The 23,715-nt window shown below is 35.6% G+C and overlaps 1 protein-coding gene across 3 annotated transcripts in view; it reads left to right on the top strand.

Moving 5' to 3' along the window:
• DYNC2H1 (dynein cytoplasmic 2 heavy chain 1) overlaps positions 1-23,420 on the top strand; it is a 151,654-nt gene extending 128,234 nt beyond the window's left edge. For 2 of the 3 annotated variants that reach the window (XM_085064244.1, XM_085064238.1), the window contains exons 86-89: positions 11,427-11,536; positions 11,872-11,953; positions 18,856-18,972; positions 22,837-23,420. In XM_085064244.1, coding sequence (XP_084920370.1) covers positions 11,427-11,536; positions 11,872-11,953; positions 18,856-18,972; positions 22,837-22,995 — 468 coding nt within the window. In that variant the 3' untranslated portion in view covers positions 22,996-23,420. The remainder of the gene's footprint in view (positions 1-11,426; positions 11,537-11,871; positions 11,954-18,855; positions 18,973-22,836) is intronic. The other variant, XM_085064253.1, reaches the window with a different exon arrangement.
• The last annotated feature ends 295 nt before the right edge of the window (positions 23,421-23,715 follow it).

The following is a 23,715-nucleotide window of genomic DNA, read 5'->3' as shown; positions in this document are numbered from 1 at the left end:
AAATCTTTTACAAATCCAGAACTGTCATGCTCAGTCCCCCTATTCATCCACTTGGGCACTCCATAATAAGGTCTATCCACATTCAAGTAATCACACTTAGTTTCCAGAATGTTTTCTAATACATTGCCTTAGCAGATCTTTCAGCAGGTACAATAGCTTAATGGTTTGTTTTTTACAATTTTAGGAGAGGCTGATTCAGATGGATTAGTTTGGCTGGCTCCCCACCTTGTCATTGTTCCCCTCATGACTCTCTCTCTTTGTGAACAGCTGTTACCTAGGTACCTGTACAGTGCAGAATACTCCATATTTAATATTCTAATATTAAAGCACAAAAATTCATAAAAGTGAGGTGTTTTAAATCCATCAAGTCCATTATTTTAGTTCAAATTTCCACCTTATTCTGAAGAACTAGTATTTTTCTGCTGCTTTTCTTGGCTTCTCCTCTTTAGCTGTCAAGAATATCAAAACAAAAACACAACTGCAGCCTAATATTATCTGCTAAGGAACCTATCCTTAATTGGCTCCCTCAGTTCTTGTCATATTGCAGCATGATTTCATTTTGTTTAGGATTTATCAGCCAGGATATGTCTTTCAAGACCTTTTATCTAAGTGATAACTGCTTGGTAAAAATCGGAAATTTGCAACTGCTACTAAAAAAATATGTTTTGTTTGTCTCTAATAGGCAAATCTGAAGCTCTTAGCATGTGTTTTATCATGTCCCTTTTAATCACTGTCTCAGAATGCATTGATGAAGTAATGGCTGACACAGAGTAGTAGTGCTTTGTAAAGATGCGCCATCCAAACAAGAGACTAAACAGAATACGAGATGAAAATATTGGACATGGACAGGTAATAGGAGTTGTCCATTGAAGTAAGATCTAATTTCCAAGGAAATTAAAGCAGAAGCTGAAGCATTTCTTGTGCTCAGAGAGTTTTTGTACTCTTGTCACTTACAGAAAGCTGCATTCATGCATTGATAGTTTCCCCTCCAGGCCGTTCACCATCTTTGCAGCCCTCCTTGGGACACTCTCTAATAATTTAATATCTTTCATATACTGTGATGCTCAAACCTTAACATAGCTCATAACTTTTTGGGTTTTTTTAGTGAAATGTTTGTTTTCCTCCAAAATACAGTGGGTTTTAACACTAAATCTGCAAACTGTGCTTTTTTAAAATGTAAATAATTTTGGTTGTGAATGAGCAAGACTTGTCCAGTTTTGGGAAAACATTATGCCTTTTGCACAAAAAACAGTTGCACAAAAAAATGGAAAAACAGTTTCTAAAGAGCAGCATTGGAAAAGGGAAAACATTGCTGCCTGCATTTCTTTTGGTTGAATTGTGAGCTGTTGAAACTTATTCCCAATGCGGGTTAGGTGCTCTGTTAAACTGAGGCATCCACAAGTTATTGGCTTTTCAATAAACATCAGGCTTAACTGTTATTTCAACAGAATTCAACTGCTGTTCATTAACCTCTTGAAATTCTAAGCAGGTTTTGTGAGAATGGCTGTTCTGTAGAAATTATGAGATACTGAGCAGCACCCCTTATCACACCACTAACCAATTGTTCAGCTGTTTTGAGTATAAAATATTTATTACAGGAGATACTTACTCATGAAAAGATTTTTTTAAGTGTTGAATAAAAGAAGCACCCAGTTCATTGTCTCTACAGACATTATGTCTCTGAGAAATAACCCTATTTTAAAGCAAATGATCTTTTTTCCTAACCTAAGTTTAAATTAAAAAAAAAATAGTTTTAGTATTCTGTATTTCTTCTATGGATGCAAGATAGCATTTATATACTCAGTAAGTTACAAAAAGCTGTACTATATATTATGTAAGATTTAAAGCTGTAGTTGATAAACTTTATTTAAACTAATAAAATAATCATCATTCATTGATTTTTCTCTTAAGCTGTAAGATACATTTTCACAATACAGGAAGAAATCTGAAAAGATGCAATGATAAAATAATAAATTTTATGCATTTAATTTGTCAAAATTAAAAGTGTAGATTACTCTGTTTCTAGTAACTTGTTTTTCACTGTATCTCCTTAATCATGGACAGAGCTGTCTGCAAAAGAGAAAGCGGAGTAAAATGGATAGTCTTGTCTGACAAAAGCTCAAGCAAGAATGGTTAATTTTAGTACAAGTGGTAGAACACGCTGTTATTAACATTCACATATGAAAATGAGTCCTTATGTTAGTCTGTCAAAGACTGGTAATTTTCAATTCCATCCATTAATAAATAAGAAGGCTGCAGCACACACTAATGCACCAATTTGTAGGTTCATCCCATCAATCTACTTTGCTTTTTCTAGACAGCTTAGAATCAGAGAGAGGCTTGGGTTGGAAGGGACCTTAAAGATAATCTTGTTTCAACCCCCTGGGGTAGGCAGGGATGCCCTCCACTAGATCAGGTTGCTCAGAGCCACATCCAGCCTGGCCTTGAATGCTTCCAGGGATGGAGCATCCACAACTTCTCTGGGGAACCTGTTCCAATACCCCATCCACCCTCACAGGAAAGGATTTCTTCCCTGATATCTAATTTAAATCTACCTTCTTTCAGTTTTAAGTCATTCCTCCTTGTCCTGTCACTACATCACCTTGTAAAAAGTCTATCTCCAGCTCTTTTGTAGGGCTCCCATCACATACTAGAAGGTTGCAGTTAGGTCACCCTGAAGCCTTCTCTTTTCCAGGCTGAGCAATCCCAATTCTCTCACCCTTTCCTCATACAAGAGATGCTCCATCTCCCTGATCATCCTGGTGTCTCTCCTCTGGAGTTGCTCTAACAGGTCTATATCTTTCCTGTGCTGGAGACCCAGATCTGGATGCAGCACTGCAGGTGGGGTCTCAGCAGAGCACAGCAGAGCAGAGCAGAGGAGTAGAATCCCCTCCCTGCTCTGCTGCCCACACTGCTTTGGGTACAGCCCAGGACACGTTTGGCTTTCTGGGCTGAGTGCACACAATGACAGCTCATGTCCAGCCTCTCATCCCCCAGCACCAAGTCCTTCTCCCCAGGGCTGCTCTCTATCTGTTCATCCCCCAGCCTGTGCTGATACCAGGGATTGCCCCAACCAAGGTGCAGCACCTTGCACTTGGTCTTGTTGAACCTCAAGACATTCCAATAGGCCCAATTCTTAAGCCTGCCCAGGTCCCTCTGGATGGCATCCTGTCCTTGAGGTTTGGCAACAGCACCACTCAGCTGGGTGTCATCAGCAAGTTTGCTGAGGGTAAACTTGATCCCTTTATGTATGTCATTAATGAAGATACTAATTAAGACTGGTCCCAGTGTGGACCCCTCAGCACACTACTTGTCACCGATGTCCTCTGGGACTCTGAGTGATTGATCACCACTCTCTGGATATGACTGTCCACCACTTTCCTGTCCATCTCACAATCTACTCATCAAATCCACCTCTCTCCGGTTTAGAGAGAAGGATGTTGTGAGGGACCATGTTAAAGGCTTTACAGAAATCCAGCTAGATGGCCCAGAAATCCAGACCTGTAGCCCTTCCCTTGTCCACTGCTGTAGTCACTCCATCATAAAAGGCTACTAGGTTGGTCAGGCAGGACTTGCCCTTGCTTACAGTAACTTGCTCTTCTGATCACCACTGTATTGACAGAAAAATTCTGTCTACTAATAATAAGCAATGCATTCAAAATCCTTTATTGTTTTATTTATAATTCTGATTTCATAGTTATAAGTGCATACATAGAAATAATGTAGAGTAATAAGCCAGCTTTGTAACTAAAATGTAAGTGTGATTGTGACTCTGTTTTAGCCTGTAGATGGTTTGCTGGGAATAGGGTTGTTGTAACAGTTTGCAAAATATTTTATTTCTTGTTTTGAGGTTTTAATTGGTCAAAATCAATGGTAACATGCTCTAACTATTTCTCAAATATCATTTGCAGATATGTATTAAAAAATAAGACCATTTTTTAATAGAAACACATTTCCATTCCACAAGCAAGCATTATCCCTAATTAGCATTCATTTTGGCAGTTCTTTGGGGGGAAGCAGAAATGTAGCTGCATATTGACCTATCTTCCTCTCTTTAAAGGAGAGGCTGTATTACAAATTTGAAATTATAACATAGTTTCATATTGTATTCCTTTGCAAATATATAAAAACATATATAAAATTTCAGAGCCTTTAAAGTTTCAAGGCTGTCATTTCAAATTTAGTTTGTGAAGGAAAAACTTCATAAGAATAATTCTTGACTAAATCCTTCTTTATATGTTGTGTGTGCAGTAGTTTTACTCTCGGGAATTCACAGTTAAATTAAGCAATCAGTGCAGGATACAAGTGCACTCAGCAATTCTGCAAACAGTCATGACCATATTTTAAAACTGAAGTCAACAGAGAGGCATTCAGATTTGGGGGGTTGTTAATTTTCTTGTTTGAGTTCTTTCTTGGTAGTTTTCCTTTTGGTGTGGTCTTTGTCTCTAAATGTTCAGCAAGGTACATAATTGAAGAAAAAAGAAACCAAACCTTGACTCAAAGTAGAAGAGTTGTTAAGAGTGATGGGATGCTTAAAGGCAGGAAGGATAAATATTCTCCTGCTCTATAATGTTTCCCAGTGTGTTCAGCTGAGTGCTGTAGAGCAACTGAATTAGAATGTGTGTCCGTACATGGAGGAAAATGTGCAAAAGCATATTGATATATTTGTATTGGTGATTTCACAAAGTCATTCTGAACTAAGAGAGTTATGATCTGTGAGAAATCTGTTCTTTACATCAGAACTTGAGTTTCAAAATTCCTGTCAGGTTTGTACTGTTGTACAGTGTTGTATGTACTTTTCCTTATATGCACAATGTGTTTTCCTATAGGTTCTCTATCATTAACATTTGTAGAATTATTTCTAATATTTCATTATCCCATGCAATAAATTAAGCTTGTGAAATTACCTATATATCAGGCAAAATTCAGTAAATAATTTAGAACTAAACCAAATATTGTTCATTCTTCAGACCTGTAGATTACAAAGCTATGAAAAAGATTTATTCCGTCATGTGTATTCATGTGTTTTATCATCACACTGAGAAAGTAAAAAGTCATAATTTGAATATATCAACAGAAGACTCCATCAAATAAAAGATACAGTAAGATATTACTAGAATAATAAAACTAATACCAATATGTGTATCCAAAGATACCATAGAAATGCAAAATTCCTAATGACCTTACTAAAGGTCAAAGGGAGTTATTTCTTCCTATTTTACACTTTCAAGGCCACATCTGAAACACTTGTCCAGTATTTGGCTGTTCATTTGAAAAACATTACCCAGGTTGTCCAGAGAGTTTTCTGGAGATACAGAGTTTGTAGAGGTATCTTTGGAGATACCCAGAATTAGAGTAAACAATGCCCTGAGCAACCTAAATTGGCATTGAATATGACTCTACTTTGAATTGTAATTTAATTGGATGCCAAAATGTTTAATTTTATGAATAAATTATTTCTGTAATGGGAGTAATTTAAAAACTAAAGCCATTATAGCTAAAAAACCCCAAAAATTCTTTAAAAACTGTAAAAAAAAAAGTATGTTGTTGAACAAAATGTGCAATATTCTGGGTGGCTTCTTGAGGACAGGTGTGAATGAAACTTTATGCCATGCTAATGCTCTTTAGCATTCTCTTAGACCTCAAGTGTGACAGGACATCTGAAAGAAACCTACAGCCTTTATGATGAGCTATTCTTTTGGGATTGGCCACAGCAAAAAAAAGTTTGCTTTTGGGTTTAATAAAAGGTTTTATGAGCCTCAAAGAGCTGATGTGCTGCACTTGAGTTACCTTTATGCTAACTGCCTTGGCTTTACTATGTAGGAGCAAACAACAATCCATACATAGCATCAGTTAAAAAAAACCTTAATTATATCCTCTGTCTACACAAAGTTATCCTTTGTTGAACAAACTGATAGTCTGAGAAGTAATCCCATGTTGGAGTATTCTGTTTAATGGACTGTAAGCAGCTTTAGCCTGGTGTGCCAGGATGCCATGTTGCAGACACGGCCATGACATTGTTTAGTTCCTTTGTTTAAATGGAGTTGCATCAGCCACTGTTTCCATTCTGTGGTCTCTTTTTTTCATGTAGAAAAAACAGATTTCCTTCTTTGCTTTTTAATTGTGATATCTTTTGGGTATTTTGGGATATGGATTCCACAGATTTAAACAATTTCTGAATAGATGGCTTTAGTATGTTTGATTAAACTTCCATACTTATCTGAGAGTTAGGTTAAGCTTTAATAGTTACTGATATAGTAGAGTTCTGTGACACAGGCATGGGTGAGAGATTTTCTCTCTATTTTGACAGCCGTAAGAGGGATGTTAACAAAAAATAAATGACTAATAAACGAGAGGAAAAAAAATGGAGAGAGAGGACTCATGACTGCTGTTCTAGGGGTTATTATTTCAGAAGAGTAACAAGGACAAGTAACAATGAGGGAGATGCTTAACAGAAAATCTGTATCACATGGGGTGTTACCCAGGAGAATGAGCCATGGCAAAGTAGTTCTCTTTTGGCTCTCTTTATTGTAACATAGCCTTCAAGCTGGTATTGTAGAACAAATTACTGCAGTGCATCCCATCATTATTATGGCTAATATATTGAGTATTCTGCAACCTTGTTTAGTCACACCAGTGCCATCACAATATAGATTTGAGCATCCCTGCTCCAGAGCTCTGCAAAGGATTTATTTCTGATGTAGTCCTGACTTTGTCCAGGTCTTATTGCAGGCACTCTAGTCTGTTACCTACAAATGAATGTTGTGTGCCACTGTTTTCTCTCCCCTGGAACTTACTGATGAAGATAGGGAGTTGGTTCCACCAAGGAATAGTTCCAGCTCTTCAGCTTGCTTATCCAGTTATACTCTGCTCTGAAACAGCAAGTGCAATCTAATGTCTGGTGACTGATGTACTTAGTTGTTGAGAAAGGAGAGACTAGAAGGCATGAAGCAGAAGAATATTACCTAACTGGATTCTGTGTTTAGTGATTGTACAGGAAATATCTGAAAGCAGGTATTTTTGGCATATGTCAATCATGAACTTTTCAGTATGTTGTTACAGTTCTTATGCATCATTCTGGTATCCATATTGAATGTAGGAAACAGCAGTTCAGGGGAAGTTAAGTTCCTGTTTTGATTAAAAAATTAATTGATACAGTACCCAGAATGAGATCCCATTTGCTAATGTTTCTGCCAGCTATACCTTACTGCATATCTGCTTCTAGCACATGGGCAGCCAGCCTGCTGATGCTAAGGGACACAGAACACTCATGCTCTAACACTGTGCTGTTGTGTTACTACTCAGACTTCCGGAACAAACTGAGTTCTGAGCTATGTCAAACTGAAATAAAGCCATAATAGTATTTTATTTAAAGCACTCGCCAGCAGTTTTGGTCCATGTGAAGAAAAGGAAAAAGAAAACTGAAAAGAAAACAAAAGAACAAAGCAAGGCAAGGAAGGGAAAGGAAAGGGGGAAAACAGAAAAGGGAAAGAAGAGGAAAATTTTAGGCCAAACATAAACTCCAAGTTATATTACTGTGTTACTTATCATTTTAAACATAGTATGAGCCAACACCTTATCATATCCCTGAAATACTGCAGTATTTACGTGTTCATTTAATGAAGGATAACTACCTCAAGAATAATGGCTCACATGCACAAACATTACCACAAGGGAGTGAATTGTTGTATACCAGTTGTTCCTCAGAACCTAGGCATTATCCCCTCTGCACTCAATCCCTGGAAAAATCCCTCTATTTTGTTTCTTTGAGCTGTAATACCATCACTTCTGCTGGTGTTTACCACTGAATGCCTACACTTAGGAGCACGCCTATAGAACAGCTGCTGCACTGTGAGGAAAATGGGACTGTAGCATAACTGCTTATTTGACCTTTGCTCAGTCTAAATTCCACTTAACTGAGAACTTACTCCCCTAGCAGTGCTATTCACCATCGTTTGCTCTCAGACTTAGCCAAAGTCTTGCACTTCTTCCCTAGTAATGTGGAATTCTTCTAAAACTAGTGGGAAAACAGAATTATACAGTGTCGTTCCTGGCTGTGCATGTTCATATAACACTGAATACAATTTTCCATCTAGGCACAAAACTGAAATCACTTCTGTTGTGATTTATATGATTTTCTTTTTCAGTATAAGTTCTCTTCTGGAACCACAGCAATAGAAAAACACGGTAGAAGAATATACATTTGGAATGAATTAAAACTGGTGAAGGAAGAGTACTGGATTCATTTCAGAGGAGTTCTGTGATCCTAAAGCTGTATAAATGATAATGTGAAAATCTGTCAGCCTCCTTATTCCTTCCACCCTTCAGTTTGCTTTGGGATTATAGATGATAAGGAAGACTTCTCTCTGAAAATGGAATAGATGTCTCTTGGATGCTAAGATACATGAAAAAATATTATTTGAACCACCTGATACCACACTTAGAGACCTGCTTTTGTAAGGGAAAATAAAGAAAAGGAAATGTTTTCATTGTACCAAACAGAACCCCACATTAATGGAAGTTTTGAAATATCCTGCTAGGAATTGCTTTGCAAGCATTTTGAGTATTGCTGATAAGTTTTGGTAATATATTTAGAATAATATTTTGCTAAATTAATCTATCACAGGCAATTAAAACTTAAATTCTAGTGTAATTGTAAAAAGAAAGATTTGGGAAATATTGAAATAATGAAATTTTGAAATAAACAGTTGCAAAGATAAGTGTAGGATAGATTTTTTTATTTTATGTTGTAGTAAAAATATTTTCAGGGGTAGGATATTTGGACTTGCAGACCACATTGTGGGTGTAATAGTTATATAGTTATGTAAGAGTTGATGATGGAATAAGCCTGTCAGACTGAAATGCTGCATGGCCATCCAGGATGAATAAGTCAAAGAACTTTTTATCACTTCGACAAATGCAGTCAATATATGTTTTTTCACAGTTGGGATGGAGGGGAGGGGTGTTACTTTTTTACAAGATTTCTTCTTTTCAAGAAACATCACTTCAGTCTTTCTACAGCTTAGCTTAAACTTTCTTCCCATCAACACCTGATCTCTTCCAGCCTTATGGCAGTGGCAGTGGGACTACTAGTGACAAATGATCTGTTAATAGAGTGGTGTTGTCTTTTGAGACTGTAGCATTTCCCTAATAGGCTGTCACGTGGTCTTATAGGATTAAAAGAAGCATAAGGATATTTTTTACAGTTGTGTTGTAAAATACATTTGATTGCATATAAATCTTAAACTATTTATTAAATGGATGTAAATGAGCTACGTATTCAGCTTTATGTAGAGCAGCATAAACCATTACAATTTTGCTTTTGTGATCTAATGAAAGTTTTTGTTATTGTGTACATCCTAGTGCTACTTAGTTATGTGAGTTCAGAATTAATATCACCCATACTGGTCTTTTAATTGGGTGGAATATAAACATCTGTGTTCCTAACAGTGTTTCTCTTTAGCAGTTACATTAAAAGTTTATTTGATGACAGCAGTAGAATGATTATATTAAATACAAGCTGAAATGATTATGTCTACTTTTATTACACAAAATAATTTACAAAACCTCTCCTAAACAGAATACAGAGTTACTGCTATATGATAAAAGAAATTGTTATATAAAGTCATTAAAAGAATCATGCAGACAGGAGTCATTAACTGTGTACATTTATCTAATGAAAATGGAAAGCAAAAATCTTCAAACTGATTCATAATCATTCGGGTTGAGGGCTCATAATCAGGGATGTGGCAGATAAAAAAACCAAACAATTAAAGGTTTGAACATGCTGGAAACATTATGGAGATGTGTGTGACACACTGCCAAAATAAAATAAAATCTACTGAGTGGTATGCACTCACATTTTAGATAATATTGTCTCTTCTAAAATGGTTCCATGGAATTATCCATCAGTCAGCAGATCAAAGAATAGAGTAAAGTACTTTTTAAACAAGATATGGGTGCTTGGCATGTGCATTGTGTAATGAGAGTGTAACTTCCAAGTTTTTTTATTCTGTGACTAGAGTAATTTTATAATTTCCTGGGAGTTGGTATTTGGAAAGGTGTGGGGCTTGTGTTTCTCTGTTTGGTGATAGCATGTGGAATCTTACATTCTGATTAGTTTCTAGCTTAGTATTTGTAGAACCACCAAATGGTTTGGGTTGGAAGGAACCTTAAACATCATCTGGCTCCAACCCCCCTGCCCTGGGCAGGGACACCTTCCACTGGACCAGGTTGCTCAGAGCCACATCCAACATGTCCTTGAAGACTTATTTCTGTGCAGAGCTTACTTGTAGAGTGGGTTAAACACTGATTTCAGGTTCATACTACAATATCATAGTCAGGACTGTGACCATATCATATAAAGAAATTGTACCAAAGATACACATTGTAAAAGTTTCAGAATAGGATTTTGAGCGTGGACTGTTGCATAACCACTCAGGTACCTAAATAACTTGTCTGAAGACAGCAAATTCTTTAGTGTGAGATTGTTAATGTTTTGAGAATCAAACTCAGACTGCATTTCTTAGGATGTGTGGTTTATAAAGATTGCAAGATGCAATGTGTGTCTCTTTTCTCATGTTGGCACATAAGGTGTTGCACTGGCGGCAAATTCCAAGCTTGCTGCTCCTAACAGGCATCATAGCCGCATGTAAGAAAGAGTGGAAGAAGGTTGAGGCATGTGCTTTGTAAGGATAATTGAGGACAGTTTTTCTCCCCATCTTTATTAGATTCATTTATTACCAAGTATAACAGAGGCCAGCTTTTAACTTATAATAAATTCTGTGAATTCACTTCTCAAACTAATATACTAAAAATGGCAGCATCAACCTAGTAGTAGGAGATATTTAAAAAACCTGTTGGCAAGTACTTATAAAAACTGTTACTGCAGATGGAAAATTAAGTGTTCCTTCAATATAATATGCCATTTATACAAAAGAATGATCTTGAAGCCTACCTAAAAGGAATGCAGTTATTTTCCTGAACTTATTAAAGCAAAGACAGTAATAGCAGCCATTTGGATGGAAAACATAAACTCCCCTGTAAGTAAAGGTGAAATAAGGTTTTGACAATGATAAAATTGTTGAAATGATGGCTTTCACTCTACAATGATAAATTTTCTCTTTACAAAGTAAGCTGCACTGAACGAAGAATGAAACATGAGTTTATTTAGAATGGATAAATCATGTTACACATAAACTGCTGGTTTGCCTTATATTTCAAAATTTTGTTCATTTCCTTTTTACCAGTGTGAAATAATTGAAATTAATATTAACCTTTGAGATTTCAGTATATTTACAAACATTTTTCGTTAATCGTAGTAACTGACATAACCACATTAACTCGAAATGTTGAAAATCAAGTAATAATTTAATAATTTCAGGGTTCCTTGTTCCCCCCCTTTTTTTTTTATTATTCTCTTTTAGAATTGGGTAGAAAAGGCAGAGAAACAGAAACTATTGTCAGACACCCTTGACCTCTCTGAGCTGTTTCATCCAGACACATTTCTCAATGCCTTACGCCAGGAGACTGCAAGGTGAGGGGAAAATAATGTGCCTATTTGTGCTAATGTGCCATTGTTCCTTGTGTGTGAGGATGGTTATTTCATTGTCAGGACACAGACCCAAAAAATTATGTCAATTGCTGTCATTTGTCATCTCATTTTTATTTCTTGCCTTGAAGTAAAATAGCTGTGAGTTACTTGTATAAATGCTGATTGTTGTATTTTTTTTTAGTCAAAGATGTATTTTTCATCAAAGTAAGATTTAGTATGATATGGTACACATTGAAAATACATTGGTTTTGGTTTTGTGTTTCATCTCCTGTTGTTATATGTCAGTAAGATTTACTGTATATGTGTTTCCATTGCAGAGTAATGAGCTGCTCAGTGGATAGCCTTAAATTTACAGCTTCATGGAAGGGGCCAATACAGGAAGGCAAACTCCAAGTTAAGGTATTTTACTAGCATTTTATGAGGGTGTTTTACTAGTATAGTCCAAGTCATCTGTCCATAAACTTTCTGGAAAACTGAACTATAAATACATTAGTGTGCCTGAGATAAAAAGTCTGGTTAATGGTATACAGCTACAAAAAAGGCAGTGCAAAAAATTCCACAGAAATTAGGAAAGGAAAGCAGTTATCTTTTTAGTCCTCCCCAGTCACTATTCTCATTTAAAAATTAAGCCTATTCTTGCTCAATTCTCTTCAACCACTCTTAGATGAACATTGAAGCTTCAATTCCATTAGTTAAAATCCCTCTCTTGTCCAGAAAGACAAGTAGCTTATAGCAAGAAGAAATATATGTGTAAATCTGTAAGTCTAAGGGCATGTGTCAGCATTTCTTTAATCACTGAGAAGACACTACCAAGAAAGTAAACCAAAGTAAACTATAAGATAACTAGTTTTTGATATGATAAAGACCCAACAATTTTTTAATGACCAGTTAGGCCTATAGCCAGCAGCCATAAAGTCACCATTGGTTGCTTAGACAGCAAAGAAGAGATGAATCCTCAAATGGTTTAATTTAGCTCTCTTAACATTCTTAACAGGTAAAACTGCCACTTTGGCTGAATCCAGGTCTCTGTGCACCTCTTTTATACTTGATTTTGTGGGGAAGTGACAAAATAAATTTTTTGCGCTATTTCTTCCTGCAGGTATGTTGATCCCAAAATAATCCTGCAGAGCTCCAAGTTCTGTGTTCAGCATGGAGCAGGGCCCTTAAAGCCACATCCTCAGAGACTCATGTGCCCAATGCAGGGCACTCAGCAGCAGCTGTGGGTGCACATACAGCTAAAGCAGAGCACAAAGCAGAGACACTCCTGGACTAGGAGAGAGGGCAAGTGGCAGAGGCACCTTCTCTAGTCTGATAATGGACAAGGCTGTGGGAGATATTGGGTTCTGGGCTGGCTGCCGACACTGTCTAAAATTACTAATATAGAATGTGTTGGATTTCATATTCCTAAAATATTAATGTATTTTAAGGCCAGTAAAGATAACTGTAATCATCCAATCTGACTTTAATACAGTACAGTCTTTTGAATTTTGTTGGAACTAGAGAATATAATTTTGAGGATTCTGCAATCTTGGTATTTAAGTTAGTGTAATGGTTGCCTGCTTCATTTCATGAGAAGCAAATAGGGGTGTAGAACCTGGAGATAAATAGACTAAGGGACTTTTAGGGTTTGGAATAAACCTGGTATTTGACAAACCTTGGAGCCTGCAAATCACATGGTCTGAGGTTAGAGATTCAGCCAAGACTTCTAATTCTGTAACCACAAGCCGAAGCTGAGGTTCACATTTCAGATCAGTCATTCTAGTAGGTTAACTATCAGCTGCAGATTATAGATTATAGAAGCCTGAACTTCTTCAAAACCATTTTAACATTTCTGAAAAACGTCAGAAGTCAATGTCAAATACCTCAGCTCCCTGAATGAATGATGTTACCTCAGTTTATTCATATATTAAAAAATCACTATATTTTACAGTTGCAAAATTGAAATAGCTGCTTGGCAAATAAAGAATGAGAGGAAAGAGTTTTGTAACAGTACTTCAGTTTTTATTAAACTTCTAATTGAAGTTTAAAATGTTTCGCTGTGTGAAAATTTATGTGGTGAATTTTTGACAATGCTAGTTAAAGTGCACTGTTAGCAGTCTATATCATATGTAGGCAAAAAGGTTAATGTATATAATCCATTGCTTTACAAGAATGTGTCATGTTCTAAGAGGGATTGCAAATCAAAAGAGAATTTTGTTTAAGAGAAAATTCCTTGCCCCAGGAGCACTACACTCAGTTAGGTGAGTGGTTATTTTTAGCAAAACTTAAGAATCCCATCAAGTTTCTTCCCTTGATTTGAATATTATATTTTCCTCTGTAGGAGAAATATTAATTGATTCTCTATTAGTAAGTATTCACTAGTATTTTCACTGCTCCTTATAATCTTTGATGAGCAGAAAGGCTTTGGGACCCTTTGCAGTGCTGAATACTTAGATATTATCCTATCTTGAGTCCTTCCTCATGTTCCTGGAGAACTGAGGAGAAACTTTCCCATTAGTATAGCTAAATACCACATGGACTGTAACTAGGATGTAAAAATGTCATCAATTCAGAAAAATCATTCCCTAAAATGTGTCTTGTTTGATGTGGATCCTCTGGATTGCACATTAAGCTTGGTTCACCGAAGCAGTATGGATTTCAATACTGGTAAAGTGAACGTTGTATCTGCAGTTTCAAGAATTCAAGCTAACCTTGTCAAATGAGAAGCTATTCCAAGTGGGGACTCCAAAAAAAAAAAAAAAAAGATTCAATCAGTGGAATAGATAAGTCCTTAAACACATACTGTGGTGAGATAGCTGAGACCTCTTTTTATCCCACCTAAATCAGAAATTGGAGTTCACCAGACACCCCTACAGGAACCAGACCATGGTGTAGGCTATTCTGAGGTTTATGTTAATGGTGTTTCTTCACTTTCTGTAACTACCTCTGCTGAGAGATTTGATTCTGTACTCACAGAGTTGGGAGAGTCTGTTTCAGAATATGGGAGAGTTGTGCTCCAGTCTATGAATCAACTAATATTTAAAAGCCGAATAGAATGTCTCTGTTGAAGGATTGGCACAAGCAGGAATGCAGATGAATTTAAACCTGATAGTCACACATACTTTGTATAACTTTCTCAGTAACACTGTCTGTTAGGGACTGTTTTGAAGACATGTTTTTCGAGATTTTTTCTTACCTTTTATTTTAAAAGGTTTTCATGGCTTAGAATTTGTTCTGTGATAAGGAAAAGAAGAAGGAGATCTCTTTATGATCTGTATGATGAAAATACTTTCTCAGTCTTCCTGTGATTTTAAAAAATGGCATCAAGCTTCAGCGATTGTAGATATTTGATGATTATAGATTATTATAGATGATTATAGATTGATATCTTTCTATGCCTAAAAATACAACTAATTTACTCTGTGTTGATCTGTAAGTCAGAAGCAGACAATGCTAGAACTGTCAGTGAAACTACAAAGCAGGCAGAGGAACACTCAATCAGGCAAAAACACACCTTAATCTGTATGAATTATCAAATCAGATGTTAAATTATGAGTGTTAATTCAGGTGACAGTTTAGACATATGAATGAGGAGTGGATCTCTTCTAGTAGGATGTGATGAATATTTGATTTAGAATCAATCTGTATAAAATTACACCATCTTTAATATCACTTAGAATCAACCTGGATCAAATTACACCTTCTTTAATAACACTGCAGACTGCTTTAACAAAAGGTACTGAAAATGTATGGCTATTGCACTATAATCACATATTGATATGCAAATACATCTCTTCTGTTTGCTTTGTGCACTGATTGTGCTGTTTTACAAAAGCAGGTAGTCATTCCTTTTGGCATTCCATTTTCTGTATTGTAGAAAAGAGCGAAAGAAAGGAAGAAACATGGCAAGAGACTTATTTGGTAGTAAGTAGTATGACCTTGGGTAGAACTTAATATAAATAGTGAAAAAGAAAGAATTATTGGAAGTCTCAAATACGTAATATGAATATTAATATCAAAACTATACTCTTGAAAACTTACAGATATATTATTATAAGGCATCCTGAGAGGTCTTTTTTTACAGTATACTTCCATCCTGAAATATCAATAAATTAATGATGGAGGCCTGTAGAGGTAATGAAGTGAAAATATGACTTCCTGAAGTCTGCTGCAGTTTGTGTCGCTTCATGGGAAATTATGGCATTAATTAGTAAGGGAAAATCAGTTACAGAGAATTTGAAATTTGGAAACAGACATGCTTTGGTTCATGTTATCAGCACACTTTCTACAAAGGTATTTTAAAGAAACATAGTCTGGAATGTGTAAAAATAACTTTTTTGAACCTAAACTAGTACAAATAGCTGTGAACTGCCAAATTCTTTGTAAGAATTAAAAATTATGGTCACCTCTTGCCATTACTCTCATATGTTTCAAAGATTCTATGATTATATTACAGATTCTGTGAAATCAATGTCTTTCACAGTGCTTGTAATTTCTCTATAGCGTTTATTATAGAAATGAAAGCATGCCCATGAAAGTACTCAGCAAAATTGTGTCTGCAAGTACATTGTTCTAGTATTGTTGGTTTTTTTTCCTAATGTCTTTTAATATTGAATCAAAATAAAAATTCAGTCTTAATCTTCAAAGGAGATTCTACCATTGGTCGAAGTTTTCCAGGAGATTAAATGCTGTTATTTTACATAACTATAATGTCATAGGGACTGCCAATATCAAAAGAAGAAATGTGCAGGAAAAAGAGTTCTTTCAATAGGTGGTGCACTTCTATAGGAGTTTATTTTAGAGATGTTCAGGATGGTCAGACTTCTGAACACCCTGGCAATAAACTTTAAAACCTCTTCATCAGACGAATCTTCCTGTAATAACTTTGACAAACTTATTTATTAAACTAAACTCCCTAAAAATATTCCCTGCAGAAAGCAAGACGGACAGAAAGAATAAAATAGGAAATGAATCTTTGTAATGTTTGAGTGATAGGGATTAGTAAGAGCTTTGTAAGCCTTCAATCAGAATTGTAGTGAGATGCAGTGCAATCTAGGACTTGTGCATATAATAAAGTGAGGCCTTCGGTATGAGGCCTTAACAACAGAGAGCAGAGGGAAGGAGTTTGTGTTAAAGATTCAGTATGTTCATTAGTAAGACTTTCTTCCTTTTTTGCCAGCTAGGATACTTTTATTCATAATCTTTGTTCTTGCAAGACAGAAGTGGCACTGGGATATATATAGGCTATCATTAAAGATTATTGACACCCAAACTTTTCTTCTTCTGCATAAAGCCAGCTTTTTTCCAAAATATCTCTGCTTGGAGAGTTCTTGAGTTTGAAAAGAAATGATGCAAAACATTTCATGTTAACACTGTACCTTAACAGCATCATACCTGAAGAGATCACAATAAACTTGGCAGCAGAAGAGAGAATAGTGAAGAGCAGACCTCAAGCTTTTGACAACAGGTTGAAGGAGAAAAAGAGTTTTTGCAGTGTCAGATAGAAAGTTTGAAAAATAGAATTTATTAGCATTCACTGTGGACTTGTTAAAATAATTTGTGAAAGTTAGACAGAAGTCTGCTCTGAACTTTCCATTTGGGGTTGTTCTGGTTCATGTTATCCACAGTTTTGGTGGTTTTACTGTAAGTCCTAGTCTGTATGGAGCACAGATTACTCCAAAGGATGTTGTCACTTCTCTGGTCACTGTCTGTCCAAGGAGAAACACAGCTTTGTCCTATGTCTTTTTCAAATGCCATGTTTTATAACAATTTTTTTTAATATTAGAATACGTACATGTGCATCTTGCACATTGTAAGGAACAATCCCCAGCTCAGTGTTAAAAGAGAAATATGAGTTTAAAGAAGCAAATTCTTGAAGAGCGCAATCTCTGTCTACAATCAAAAGAATAATTAGGTATTAAAAATGCAAAATGTAATCTTAGCTGGTTTACAGTTAATATGTTATTAATAAAAAAGCCCCTAACACTTTGGAGGAAAGCATTCCTTTTCAAGCATGACAGTAACCCCCATTGTGTTACTGTTTATTTCTATCTTTTCTTGTCAAATAAATAATTTTAGAATACTAAAGTTACCTAAGCAAATTATATTTGTTATATCTTCTATGATATTGATCTTCAGTGTAACATCATACTTTAACCCCTTTTTGCAATCTGGTAGACATTTTAAAATTTCTTGCAAGGGAAAATACATTAGAAAATGGTATTTTTCTCCATTTTGGTTATGTGGTCACTCATCCAGTTTCCAGCAGCATTGTATTTCCTAATTCCAGCACTGCTTTATGAACCCTGTATTTTGTGAAAGGCAATCTCAGTATTATGAATTTAACTCAGGGCTTTAGTATGACAGTATAACAGACAATGATTTTCAGATTATATCTTCTGTTAGAGATCTGCTGCAGCTGGAGAGTTAGCCTTTTGAAAAGCTGCATGAAAGTTATTATTGAGTTAAATTTTATTACTGTTAAAACTGAAGTTCATACTTCAGCAGGCAAAAATGACTACTGTTATTATTATTATTATTATTATTATTGTCATCGGCAAAGTGGTAGTATTTATACTGGAGAAAATAAAATGCTCAGCAAATTTTGAATTTTTTTTTTAAGAAATCCTGAATAGATATCACTGTCACTAATCTGTGGAAGACTCCAGAGAAGAAAAAAGAGAACATGTAATTCAGAGGCTGAAATGATTTAATTAAAAGAAAACACTTGAAACATGTTGCATGTAAAGCATTGCATAGTTACTTAACAAAGCATCTGTGATTCTTACTTAATTTTTTGCCGAACAGTTTATCTAAGAAATCTTGGGTTTGTTAAATACATTTTTTTCTCATATTATTTTAACATATTTTGTTTGCCTCTGCTGAAGCTGTGCAACTGCACATTCCATTCTTTGAAAGCTGTGCTCAGACTTCCAAGCAGGAAGTCATGCTTATTACAGTGATTGTTCTTCTCTTCTTCTAGACATTGTAATGATTGTGAACTTGGCTGTTGCTATCATAATTCCATTAATCTAATGCCAGGCAACTGCAGTTTCATAGTTGATGACATTTACAGGTATTTTCCTCCAGCATTTCAAAGAATGTGAATCCAAATCAGAGGAAGTTCACACCAAAGTGTGGTCCAGATCTTGCTTTTAAATCATGTTTCCTATTCTCACAGAGAACATAACAATAAATAATTTCCTGTTATTTAAAAATTTGGTCACAGTAAAAAGATTCATCATTTATTAAAGCATAGTTCAATCATTATTGACATTTTATGACTGTTATTTATGTTTGAATATTTCATATTTCCATGGCAGATCAGTGGCTTACAACTGGAAGGTTGTCGTTTCGATGGAAATCGACTTTCGGAAAATCTGCATGATTCTCCCAGTGTGTCATCTGTTCTCCCTTGTTACATGGCCTGGATTCCACAGGTACTAAATTATTAAAAGCCCCAAACTTTCAAGACCCATAATTTGATTTTTTTTCTGTGTAGTAGCTTTTCTAGTATGATGTTGCTGACCTGTTTTCCTTTTCGTTTCAAAATAAAAATCCCAGCCATTACTAGGAAAAGCAGTTACTTATTTTATTTAAAACAGAAACTTACTATAATTTTGTTAATATTCTTTAGCTTCTGTTGATTAGGTGAAGGTAAGGGCTTTATTTCAGTCATACCTTTTTTTCCTTGTCTTTTAAAAACATTAGCATATTTTCAAACCTGTATTTAGTAAATGTATACATGTTTTTGGGAGTTCATCCCTAGAATATATTTTTTGCATTTCAAACATTAAAGTAAAATGCAGCAGCAATAAAAAAACAGAGAATATGATGTGAGCTGTAAGCAGAGAAAGCCTTTCCCCTGCTTAAACTAATTTTAAAAAATGCCAATGCTTGCAGATTTTAAGATGAAAGCAAAGTAATCCAAACAGTAAAAACCGTTACTGCTTCTGCCTTCCAATTATCATAGCAATTTCTGATAAATAACACCAAAAGTCACATAAAATGTATTCAAGGATGTGTCTTTGAACTAAAAAAATTGCTTATTGTAGAGTTCATCCCACCTCCATTGGGAAGCGCATCCCATCAGAAGGTAGCTGGGATAAATGGATCTGGGCATGACTCTAGACACAGCCTAGACCACTAAGTCTGGGACAGACAGGTGAGGAGAACCCCACATACACCCATGCATATGTATGTAAAAAACCACACCAAAAATCAAGTGGAAATGTAGACGCTAAGAAATAGGAGTGGATGCAGTTTTATCCCCGTACCTTTATCACAATAAACAAAATAAGCAGTGTATATAAAAAAAGAAAAATCATGTCAACTTTTATCCTGTTCTGTAGAAATTAACTCATCAGGCAGATTAATTTATTAACTGTAGGAGATTATTATTTGGCAAGCCACCTAACTCAGCAGAGTTATCTCTTAAAGAAAGCCATGTTTGGTTAGAACACTGATTAAGAAAAGTGTTCACTGGACCCAAGAAGTTGAAATTTCATTTAGAATTGAGTTTATTAATATAATAAATTCTACCAATGATGTCCTCGGTTGTATATCGTGATAGATATTGTGCAGGGAGCTCCATTGCTAACACACTGCTGTATCCCACCCTTTTTTCTTTCATTATTATTTCCAGCAGTGGAAATATAGCATTATGTTATAGTACAGCATTAGAAGTATAAAGGCCAGCAGATTTAGACCTTAAACACAGAAGTAAATGCTCGCCACCATCTGCACCATTGCTCCCTGCTTGGTTAGGAAAGAAAATACTGAAAATTTAAAAAAAGGGACAAAACCCCAAACATCACAAAACCTCTTACGAAGTTGACCAGTGAAAGATTTTTCAGTTCTTCTGTATTTACAGGGTTTGCTTTTTTCAGATAAATAAACAGATTTCTAATTTACTTGAGAAGTGATGCATGGGATAAATACAGACTTGCCAAACATCCTAATATATTGGCTCAGTGGTTGGTGGTGGAGGAATGGAAACATATTGAAAATGAGAATTGTAAGCAGTCCTCCCATTGTTCTGAAAAACATTCATCTTGTGTTAGAAATAAAACAGATTTCTAAGTATTTTTCTGAATAAGACTTTATTTTTTAAACTCCAAAGATAGGACCCAGAAGTTATATGTTAAATCAGCAGAGAGCTTCAGCTATAAAATTAAAAAACGAGATACTTCAATAATCAATGAATTAAACTTTTTCAAATGTACTTATATTTGAAATGAATAGCAACTGACATCTTTGTGTTGAAAAAAAATACAACTCATATAAAACATAGGCCATACTTTGTCAACAGCCCAGATATTAAACACAAAATGTCCCTAAGGAGAGTTTTTCTGAATTAATCTACCATTGAGTTGTTTTGCTGTGAGCATCACTGTAAAAATTAACTATAATCAAATATTGTGCTCAGAAACCAAAGCAGAATTGGATATCATGCATTTCCCTTACTTTCATTACCTCTCCTTAGGAGAAGAGTGCATAAAATTGAACATATTGTCTTAGGGTTCTTAGGTTTTGAATTTTATTTCTATTCTCCATAAATACGTCTTTTGGAATCCAGTGAGCAAAAATATATGTATAATGTAATGCTTTGAAGTAATTTTCAACCAAACTTATGTAAAGTAGCCTGCAGGATTTCTCTGAGAGAGTCCCCTCAAAATGCTGCAGTGCTCAAAATGGAATATTTTGAGCTACTAATGTGATGCTTATTCTCATTAAACTGTGAAGGTCCTTTCCAGTTTTAATCCACTGATAGATCCCACACTGTGAAGGGTGTCACTAAAGGGGATGGAAATGTGTGTGAGGCAGTCTGACAAAGAGAATTTCTGGAGTGTACTTAAGCCAAGGACATAAGGATTTATGGTTCAAAAAGACTTCCACAGGATGGCTTTAACCCTCAAATAATGTGATTCCTTAAAACATCAGTGGGATTGAGAGAGGCACAAGAACAGATATTTTGTCTGTAAAAAAGTGTAAAAAGAGATCTTTGAAGGCAAACTGGCCAACTTTTGGCTCCCAGCTTTGGCAAAACTTAAGTTCTCTGATGAACATTCTGCTCTCAGACTGGCCAGCATTTTGTCTTCTTCAGTACTGTTAACCAGGGGATCAATGGGGTAAGTACAATCCTTCTAAAAGCAGCTGAGCTCCTGATTATTAAGTTACTCTGTACAAATATTACTGCACATAGATCTTCTGCAGGGATTTAAACACTGATGTCCAAAAGGCAGGAGAAGTTAATTTTCAAAAGGGACAACAACATTCTTCAATAATGGCTTACACTTGACATGCAAGGCAAAGTGCTTGAAACAGTTATTGTTTGCATGTTTCCTTTTTCCTGTTTTTAGTTATTTTCTAATATTGGAGCATCACTAACTCACATTTGATGTGATTTGAGTTAAAATTACACTCATTTTTATTTTAAATTTTTTTCTGACAAGTGTGCCTATTATTTGGTTCTTGAAAATGTGATGTTTTCCTGTTGACAGGAAGGGACATTTTGAGTGTGACGGAAAACATGCTTAATATATATCAGTTGAATCAAACCCTAAATTATTTGCAGTAACTAAATACATCATGGTTTGAAATTAAATGCTGTGGGAAGTCTAGACTGAGTCTTTGATCTTAACTCTGTGGTCAGATATATGGACAATGCCCATGCAAAGCCCTAGGAGGAAAGTGCATCCAAGGCAGTTTGTAGTACAGACAGCAGAGAGGAGCTATTCCATAAAGTAGCTGGAAATAAGATTTTTTGGATTGTGATTCCTGCAGTATGACTCTTACAAGTGCCTCAGAACACACCAGGGGCTGTGCCACAGCAGGAGAGCAGGCTTTGCTGCAGGGATTTAGGGGCAGTAGGGCCTGTCAAGGGCACAGCTACCACAGGACTCCAGCCTGCCAGGATAGCAGCTCCCTGCCCTACAACTCAGGGGCTCCTAAGCAGCTTTCTCCCCACAGGGAACTCTTCAGCACTTCCCTTGCCCTCGTTTGAAGACACTTTTGACATGTAATTTTTGGGAGGGTTTTAGCTGAATGAAGATTTTTATATGTAGTTCATAGGATCACTCCTGTGAGGTACTTCTTGGTGTTTGAGTTAGAGTGAGCAATTTTTGGGAAGTCTCTGCTTCATTGCTAATCCATCTCCCTAGTCTCCTGGGCCAAGACTTCTCTGCCCAAGGCTGCACTGTCCAAACTGTATCTTAGCTTTAGATATCATACCAGTGAAGATTATTGCTTTCTCATCTTTTGTTGTCTTTCTAGGTGATAACTAAATGCTTGTTTGTTGATAGGATGCATATGGTCCATATTCTCCAGAGGATTGCATATCTTTACCAGTCTACACGAGTGTGGAGAGAGACCGTGTGGTGACAAATATTGATGTACCTTGCGGAGGAAACCAAGACCAGTGGATTCAATGCGGTGCTGCTTTATTTTTAAAAAATCAGTAATCTAAAACTGCTTTAACTTTAACTTGTGAAGTTAAGAAACATTTAAACATATAATTTCTTACTAATTGAAAGAGAACTTTAGATTCATTGCTTTTATATTTTTAAAGCAATGGTTTAATTCCTGTTTATTTTTTTTTAAGATATATTCAAATCATTCTACTTGATAGAACTTCAGTGTATCTTTGTGGGATATTGTAAAAGTTAATATGACATTACTGAGCAAACTGCTAGTTTGGGTTGGTTCTCTAGACTGTAATGTTGTATATTTCTTTCTTGAACTTGTTGAAATCTCTTCTGGTTTGCCCAGAAATATTGAATAAAAATTCAAAGTCAGCATTTTTTCTTTTATTGGTTCTTTTCATTATTCTTTTGGAGCTGTTATTTATATGCCTCTGTTACTTAATAAAATAAAATTATAAAACTTACCTTTTGTAACTGAAATATAATGTTTTACTTGACGATAAGAGTCAGAATAAATGCATCAGTCTCTTCTAATGATGTTTTACTTGTAATTATTTTTCTTTGTGTAGGTAGTAAATAATAGGACTTTCATAACTTTATGTGGAGTTGCAAAGTCATGTGGAGTTACAAAGTTAGACTACTATCATGGTTATTATCTAGAAGTTACTGAAAATAAAATGTATGCAACTGTATTGAATTCCAGTAAAAATGTGCACATAAAGGCCCACAATAGCCAAACAGTTCCGCAGACAAAAAAAA

Source organism: Lichenostomus cassidix, chromosome 1 (genome assembly GCF_008360975.1).
Source record: "Lichenostomus cassidix isolate B80296 chromosome 1, HeHo_3.0, whole genome shotgun sequence".
Taxonomy (NCBI): Eukaryota; Metazoa; Chordata; class Aves; order Passeriformes; family Meliphagidae; genus Lichenostomus; species Lichenostomus cassidix.
The sequence above is the reverse complement of the archived record's forward strand: the minus strand, read 5'-3'. Positions and strand labels throughout refer to the sequence as shown.